Below are 9,421 nucleotides of genomic sequence, written 5' to 3' on the forward strand. Positions count from 1 at the left end.
GAGTATGTTGGATTTGACCTCGAGTACCATACATATATTTTTAGTGCCTTAGTATGAATCAGATGTCTTATTAGAATGCTTAATGTAATACCCCAATATGTATTTTTCCAGTATATTTAGATATATAGTATTTGATATGTTAATTTATATGGACAAAGCACTTCTTCCTAGATGTAGTACACGTGCATGTGTGCATGTGAGGAATGAGTATATATATTGAATTCTTAAGGTAAATAGACTTTAATAATGAAACAAAATGATAGGGGTGGACATGTGTATATGTGTGGATTAGTCATCTTTATAGTGCATATGTCAAGTCCTAGTAAGAGGAGTCATGTGCTTACCCATCTAGTCTTTAATTGTATAAAGACCAGCCAAGTTTAAACGAAAAACAAAAGAAATAAAAAGGGCTTTAGAGAGAGAACCATGAAGCAGTGAAGTTGGAACGGAAGGTTTTACGGTATTGCATGTGATAACGGTGCATGGTGGTCTACGGTAGATTAAGGTACCTAAGCCAAGAAGTGTATAATATGCTCTAAATCTCCGGAGTATTCCTTTGGCCTATCTTTGTATTTTGTTCGATCATTATGTTATTTTTTGAATCGTCTGAATTCATTGTTAGAGCTGAGTTATGTGTTATATATTGGGGCTGGTGCCGTGGAACTATTTAGTATGTGATCGAGTGAACTTGTCTACTGTGCTAACGGCCCAACAAGCCTCATTATAGGCTAGATGTGGTGAGGCTTGTCTCTGGTCATATACTGAGGAGGACCTGATATGAGGTCGTTTTATGTGGCTTGTTGTTGACTCTGTGTCGCTAATTGGTTGGTCTCGTTTATTGTGAGCATATCTATTCTCGTCGTGTTGTATACTTCATGGGGGTTTATGTTGCAGGTTGGCTGCTTGCACAAGGACGGCAATGCGAGATGAGTGTTTAGAGTTTGGACCCGTTAAACAGTTTTATTTATTTAAACACCATATTCTTTTTGGAATAAATGATTAGAGATCTGTTACTTTATGTTGTGGTGCTTGTGGATCCGGGCTGGTCACAAAGTAGAGGAGAATGTAACAGTCCCACATCGGCTGTGTATGGAAAGTAAATTCCATATATAAGAGATTTCAAGCAGCTACTATATAGCTTGAGGCTAACTTTTTGAGCCATGTGGTTAAGCGAATGGTTAGCAAGTCAGCTAGCACGGGTCGTCGCACTTATTGTCCTTTCCCCCACCAAAAACAAAAAAAACAAAATGAAAGAGGTAATGAATAAAAATGCATGCTTTCCAGACTTTTCACTTAGTAACCGGGCCTCTTGCCTCAATAAATAGTGAGTGTTCACGTCAACTGGAGGAAAGTTCCGAGATTGTCATGTGTGGTTAGCTTAGGTTTGTAGCCTTTTTAACTTGAGTAATTAAGTTTGTTGGGGTGTTCTCTACATCCAGAGTTCTAAGACCGTCTGGTTTGGGTGCCATTGGCTTAAAACTTGCTACAAAGGTCAATTAAAAAGCTTAAGAGATCAAGGCATTGCACAACCATAAGAAACAAATAGCAAAAAGAAAAAAAAAAACTGTGAATTGGAGTAAGGGGAGGGGCTATAATAATTTGATATGAGCATTTTGATGAGTATTGAGGCATTGAAGGTTAATGAACATCTTTATGTAGCTTTTCAGTTACACGCATGCCTTGTGATTTTTTTTCTATCTAGATATATGTGAGAGAAACCATTTTTGTGCTAATTCGAATTAAATGTTCACATGTTTAACTTTGGTAATGAATGAAGTATCTTGCCTCTAACTTGCACTATACTCACACTAGTTACTTTGAGAGGCCAATGAATACGTTGGAATTTTGATTGATTGTCTTTCTATTAGGAATTTTGTGGGTATATTCTCGGCAAACTCTTACGAGACTATAACTTGTCCACTAGGGAAACCTAAGGGTTTAAAGGCTTGTTGCATATGCTAAAATGCAATCAAACTCCTCCGAAAAAGGACTAGTTATGTTTTTAGTTTTTTTTGTTTTATTTTCTTTCGCTTGAGGACTAGCAAAACATAGGTTTGGATGTATTTGATAAGCACAAAAGATTGACACTTAGAGGCCCAAATATTATTTGTTGTTAGTTATTTATTGTGCTTAATTAGAGAGTATTATTATTATCTTTTCTTATCATTCACTTTAATTATTAAATTTGCAAGAAAATATGATAGAAGAAATAAATTCAAACGGTGGGCCCAAGCTGTTATTGGAAAGCAAGAGGATTTCGAATTTCAATCCTAAATTTTGCTTGGATATTTGGTCAAGGTATACAAGAACAACACCTAAACCTAGGGTTTCGGGCGGGGGGTGGGGGGGTTGCGTGTTTGCCCCATCTCCTGCTCTACCTGGTCTCTCTCTCCGGGTTGCGTGTTTGCCCCATCTCCTCCTCTACCTGGTCTCTCTCTCTCTCTCCCTCCTTCGTCTTCTCCTCCCCCACCCACCAGATCTGCCCTCGGCGTTACCTTCCGCGTTTCTCCCCCCCGGTCCATTTCTTGCTTCTGTTGTTTTGGATATGGTGGTCCGGTCTCTGTGACAGTTCCCCATCCTTGGTGCTCGACTTTCTGAGATTCATATTGCATATTTTTTGAGATCCATACTGCATATTTTTTGATATTCATATTGAAAGATATAATGAATTGAAATTGGCACGGATATCAAAAATTGATATCCAATTTGGGACGGAGGGAGTAGTAGGTTTGTTAGTTGTTTTTGGCGGCTACATGTTACTCAGTGGTTTGGTTCTTCTCGAACTGTTACCTAGCCCGCTGTAGCCGCGGGGATTTGATGGCGGGGCTATAGCTTGCTGGTGTTTTGCTTTTCGCAGCCAAAGCTTGCCATGTTAGCGAGGGCTTGCTTGGAGTAGCGTTCGGTGTTTGTGGTTGCGAGCTTGTGTATCAGGTCAACGGGTCTTGAACACGCAGGTGTGGCTCTTTGGGGTAGTAGATCCATGCTCCAAAGTTCATATGTGCTTTTTAGGGTTTGAGCTGGGCATCTTTGTAGGATTCTCTATTACCTTTTCTCCGACTAGTTCTTATGTACTGATGTTTCGCCGGGCATGCACTTGCAGTAGGTGCCTGTGTCTAGGTTTTAGTAGTTTTGGTTCATTCATTTATCTTGTGATGAATTCTATATTGCCTTATGGGCTTTGATATGGTATTGACCAGTTAAAAAAAAGATACGTAGTTGATTTTAATTGCTAAACCAAGGCTAAAGATCTACTTAGTTTAGGAAATCAAGGGGGATTCGTTGGCAGTTGGTCCAAGAATTAGGAGAAGTGTATAAAAGGAGGAAATCCCCTCCTCCTCTTAAAGAAGAAGCAGTTTGGCCGATTTCATCACTTGCGAAATTTGGGGCAATTTGGATAATTATACCCCTCAATTGCCGGGATGTTGTTCTTGGTCGGTTGGTTAGAAAGGGTAATTTTACTTCTTCCACTTTGTGAGTTATGTGGCATGAGAGGATGAAGGGAATATGAGACGCGTCCTTGATTTGGGTGGGACGGTCTGCATCAGAAAACGCCCTTACTTTCCTCTCCCTCTGAATTTGACAAACCACCATGCCATGTCTTATTCTTCTTCGATCGTAGAACTCTCTCTCAAGATCGATCAATTCCGACTTTGCACTATCTCAATCGCAAAGCAAATTTTTCCGTCTGAGTTTTGTTCGCTTCTGCTCGCCTAGGTTCGTAGCTCCGTCCAACGCTCAAATCGATAGCTTATGCTCCACCTGAGAAGGTTTGGCTCTATTCTCGGTGGCTTTTTTCGATGCATGTTCTTTACTGCGGTTTGCATGGTGTTTGGTTTGGCTAATGTGGCTTTAAATTTTTTTTTTTTAGGGTTTGTTGGTTGTCGATCAAAGGTTTTGTGAATGCATACTCTAAGAATTGGGTTTTGGTTGGGTTTGTTCATGGTTTTTCTCTTCTCCATTTGTGTTGCATGTGTGCTTTTGTGACGTTACTGTGGCTTCGGTAGCTTTGGGAGATGTAGCCTTTTCATTTTTCTTGCATATAGTGTAGAGACCTATAAATTATTATAATTTCGAAAATCGTTTAATGCCTGAAAGAATTGTATTATTAATAAAGTTGTACGTTTATTTGTGGGGGTGTATGGATATACGTCTATCGTTGTGTATTGGACATTCGAAGAATAGTTGAACTTTGAGTTTCGGTGTTGAAATGATGTGTGGAAGTGTTGGTAGCAATCGGGGTTTGATTCAGTGAACGTTGGCAAAAAATTTCAAATCTGTCCATGGTGTACATGTACAGATTTTCCCAATTCGGTACACCTCGACCAGAAAACTGTGCAATGTTGAATCTTTTGGGTACCTGTACCGGTACTGTCATTCCCCAGTACTGGTACACCCTGCAAAATTTTTGAATTTTCAGCACGAGATTTAGACCACTATAAATACTCGCCTTTACCATTTTTCACACCCAAACCCGCGAAATAACCCTAGAAACACCCCCTCTCACCCACCCCACTCCAATCTCACTCAAATTCTTTGATTTCTACTTCAAATCTTCAAGATCCAAGGGATTCCTACCTCAAATACACTTGAATCTCATATTTGGTGAACAAAGGGTAAGTTTTATGTTCTTACTCTCTCTCCTTGACCCTCTACCACATTTTTCCCTCTCTCCTCTTAATCACTTGTTGATCCATGCTTGTTTATCATATTTTTTGGTTATATCCTCTCTAGATCTTGTAGCAAAACTTGGGTAGAGCTTGTTTTTGGTGGATTCAAGCCTACAGCACTTGATAGACTTAGGGTTTTGCTCAAAACCCACTTAGGTAGGGATTTCTCTCTTCCCCTACATGTTTTGTAGTGATTATGTGTGATATGAATGTTTGTTTGCTATATATGGTCGAATGGAACACTTTATGGCTTGAGGATTGCATATTCTTTTGAAAGTTGTATAGTGGTCTTGATTGTTATGATCCATGAGCTATTTGTGGCATATTAGATAAAGTCGGTGTGTGTGTGGGACAAGTTTATGGCGTCGGTATTGATTGTGATGATTGTGTGGTTGTCATTGTGAAGTAAAGTGTGGAGTTTATTGTGACATAAGGGGTGGGAACACAAAATCGCAAGGGGTGGAGTCTATTGTGACATAAGGGGTGGAAACACAAAATCGCAAGGGTGGAAAGTCGTTGGAAGAAGTGTGTGTGCCTGTGTGTGTATGGGTGTATGTGTATGAGAATGCAATGATTCTAGCAAAAGGTGTTGGCATGCATTGTTTGGATTTGCCATTTAACTTGATTCACCGTAATCATGCTTATCAACTCATTACATATAGATTTTGTGGAGAATTTCCTACTGGGCTAGTGTAGCTCAACAAAATCCTTCTTTTCAGGTCTAAATGTCAAGCAATAGATTGCATGCTATGGTGTGCTTGGACATGAAGATTTTTGGAAGCTAACTTCATTTAGTTACTTACTCATCTTTGTAATAGTCTTACTTTTGGTTTAAAATGGCTTTGTAACTAATTTACTCTTAAATTATCTTTTGACTAGAGTTTGTAATAATCTAAACACTTGTATTTGTATCTAAGTTAATTTGGGTCGTGACGCCAAGGTTGTAATTATTTATATATGGGGACTTGTTTGTAAATTAAATAGGTGGGAAATCATTTTGGGTATTATTTATCTAGTGCGAGGATCTTTTATCGAAATGGTTTATTTATTTATGTTGAAAATTGAGGGCGTGACATTTAGGGTTTCGCGATTTTGACTTATTCAGGGTTAGTATTTTTAGTTTTTAGGGTTTTTCCCTTCTTCATTTGTGTTGCATGTTCACTTTTTGGGCATTTTCATGGCTTGGCTAGCTTCATCAGATCTAGATTAAGATATCGTGCTTCGCTGAGATTTGCAAGCAAAACAATTCTCGCTCTATTTTTGAAAGCAACTAAAAAAACAGAGATAAAGAGAAAGAGTGAGCGAGTGGGGTTCATGTTAGTCACCGGAGATTGAGGTAGAAAAAGAAACTTCTTTTCCCTATGTTTGCATGGGGTTTTGTTGATCTTTGCTGGGTTTGTGTCTTGATTTGTAATTTGTAGATCGGATGCTTTATTTTGTTTTTTGTCCATAGGTGATTTTTGCTAAGTAGATTTTGCTTTCCATATGTATAATCATCTTTTGATGGCCACATTAGCAATGGCTTGAAGCGACGACGTGGTTGCTTGTGATTCTTAGTTTTATTTCACTGATGCTTTATAGAGTCCAAAGTGGGTGAGCAACTCATATCTCTACAGCTTGTGGCCTTGAATCTTTAAATTGGTTTCCAAGTAAAACCCGGAATGCTTTGGAACTCCTCACCAAAAAAGGGGTGTTTTTCCTTTCATATGTAATGTCTTTTTGACTCTCATCTTTATGAGGAGCAATATAGAGTTATCTTTTATTGTCTTTTTTGTACCAACTACTGTATTATTCTTTCACTATATGACATGAATGAAATGCATTTTTGAAATAGCTGAGTGAAATGTCTATGGGGAGGTTGATGCGGTGGAAAAACATTGGAGAAATGATTAAAAAAGTCAGCATCTATAATCTATTAGTGTTTTACAATTATTGAAAGTGTATTTCATCATGTGGTTTGGAAGAAAATGACATAGCTCAATTTGGGACAAGTTATGGATAAGCTGCAAATGAAGCATGTGCCTGGAAAATACCAAGCATATGCTGAAAATGTTTTATTGCGGCCTCTGGCAATTTTTCATAATTTATGGTGTGGTGATTAACTCCTGAGTTCAGACTATCTGTATTTTCTCGTTCTAGAAGTTCCATTTAGAAGAATTGAGTCTCCATGTTCAATGGGTCTCCAAATTTGGAGACTTAAATTTAAGTATCTGTTTTGGTTAATCAAATGGAGTTCATTCATTCTCCATTTTGGAAGACTGGGAGTCATGGGGGACATGTCTAAATTACCTACAACTGTTATCATTTGAAACATAACTTAAAGAATAGGGCATTGAAACAAGATAAAGTATTTGCTTTGAGAACCATCCTGCTTTCTTTGTGCCTTCGATTATTAACGCCTTGCTTTTCTTTTCTCCACCCCCAAAGACTTCTTAAATGAAATTTTGTAGGAAATTGTTGGCCTTAAAGATCGTCTTCAAAATTGCCCCATTTAATCAAGCTAACTGCAGAATAGGGCATGGTGATATTGACTATGATCAAACGGAACAGTCTCTCTTCATGTAGAGACCTGTAAAATTTTTCCATTTTCTTTAATCGTTTAAATATGTGCAGGATCGTAATTTTGGTGTTGTAATGATGTTTGGAGGTGTTGGTATCAAGCAGGGTTCGATTTGGTGTTCGTTGGCGAGCTAACTTCTTATCCATATTCGGATAAATAACTGAATTCCATTTCATCGACTTTACTCTCTTAGCTGCCATTTGCTTCATAATTTTGCGACGAAGTTCATCAACTAAATAAAAAACAGGCATTTTCCGAGCTTTAAGAATCCAATTGTTAAACGACTCCACAGCACTAGAGCTCATCTCGCCGTACCGTTGACCTTTAAAATACGCGTTACTCCAATGCTTTTTAGGGACACTCGCAATAAAGGTCCTAGCTTTATCCCCACCAAATTGGTAAAAATCTTCCTCCGCAGCTTTGTAAACCAACACCGATGAAGCATATGCACATTTGTTGAACAATTCTACGAGCCTGTTCCGAAAACTTTTCCTAAACCGACCAGGAAAGTGATCCGTCAAGTTAAACTGTATGTGATAAAGACAGTATGCATGATGACAACCGGGGAACATAACAGGAATGTTGTTGACAAGACCTGCGTTACGATCAGTAATAAAGGTAATAGGACGAGTGGACAATGTACTCCTCAAAAGGCCAAGAAACCAAGTCCAATTAGCATCATTTTCAGCGTCACAAATTGCATAAGCTATAGGGAATAAACCTGCACATGAATGATAAACGTATAACGTTATATGCGAACTTCTATCATGTGTAGCTTCACATAATAGAACATACAATGTTATATATTCAAAACTGTACAAATGAAATTTAATATATAAGGTTATAACATAAACAACGAACACAAACATACATTGATTTGCATCTTTCCCTGTTGCAGCAAGGAGTGTTCCTTTGAATCTACCTTTCAAATGGGTGGCATCAAGACACAGAAAAGGCCGACAGTAATTGAACCCCTTGATACAAGCATCAAACAACACAAATAACCGTGAAAACTCTTTGGTTACAGGATCAGATTCTAGCCTCAATACGCTCCCCGGATTCGTAGCCCTTGCAGCTTCAACGTACCACCGAAACCTATCGAATGAACCTTCATAATCTCCATACAATTCCCCCCTTGCCTTCTCCACACCTAACCAAGCATTATGATAGCACAAATCAAGACCATACTTGTCCGTAAACCAATCCTGCATGTCGATTGGAGAAGTCTTGGGTTTTTTCTCAACAATCCCAGCTATCTCATTTGCAACCAGACGGGATGACACGCGCTTATGCTTATTGGTTCGGTATGTTGACCCACAATTATGCTCATTATGACACTTTTTAATATGAAATACTCCATTGGTTCTATTTAAAATAGCATGCACCTTCCATTCACACCCTGTAATAACACAAACAGCCGTAACCCTAAGTAAATCATTTTTCATGAAATGGTACATGAAGTCATTCTCAATCGCATATTTAGCCAGCACAGCCCTGAACTCCTTCACATCTTTGGGAAACTCTTGTCCAACACCCTCTATCAAATTAGCCCAAGCTTCAGTCAAAGACCTAGTCTCCGTATGTTTACAATACTTTTCCGTGGGGTCCATTCCATCCACATATTCTACCTCATCATCAACAACTTCATCAACATCATCCACTTCATCAATAGTACTACCAACAATTAACCGGCTACTATGTTCATTCTCATCAACCTTTGCATTTATGCGATCACAATTACTAAGCAAGAAAAGCATGTTCTCAAAATCAGATTCATTCTGAAGAGCACAAAAACCATTCTCATAAGCATATGAAACAGAAAACCTCCCTACCGATAGATTCTTCCACCTATTACAAATGTTGCTTAAGACATCCTTCAACCTACCACCACCCGATAACCTCACCGAAAAAATCTGCAACCCATACTTACAAATAAACATGACTGTTGAATCCATAACAATTGCACACATAACAATACACAACAACAACAAAAATCAAATAACCGATAAATAAGGTTATATATCAAAAAGAGGACAAAGTTTCAAACATATATGGTCATATATTTGCGTATGTCATATGTAACTCATAACTCTATATACAATGTCATATAACGTTATATAATAGCAATAACGTTATATCAGTTTCAAAAACATTATATAAGAACACTAACGTTATATGCATAGTATCTGAAAAG

General features: G+C 38.2%; 1 protein-coding gene across 1 annotated transcript; it reads right to left on the minus strand.

Moving 5' to 3' along the window:
- Positions 1–7,130: 7,130 nt before the first annotated feature.
- Positions 7,131–9,167, minus strand: LOC131309428 (uncharacterized). Its single transcript, XM_058336067.1, has 2 exons — positions 8,099–9,167; positions 7,131–7,948 (listed from the first exon to the last, which is right to left on the minus strand). The coding sequence occupies exons 1-2, from the start codon at positions 9,165–9,167 to the stop codon at positions 7,131–7,133; spliced, it is 1,887 nt and encodes a 628-aa protein (XP_058192050.1).
- Between the last annotated feature and the right edge of the window lie 254 nt (positions 9,168–9,421).

This window comes from Rhododendron vialii, chromosome 12a (genome assembly GCF_030253575.1).
Source record: "Rhododendron vialii isolate Sample 1 chromosome 12a, ASM3025357v1".
NCBI classification, from domain to species: Eukaryota; Viridiplantae; Streptophyta; class Magnoliopsida; order Ericales; family Ericaceae; genus Rhododendron; species Rhododendron vialii.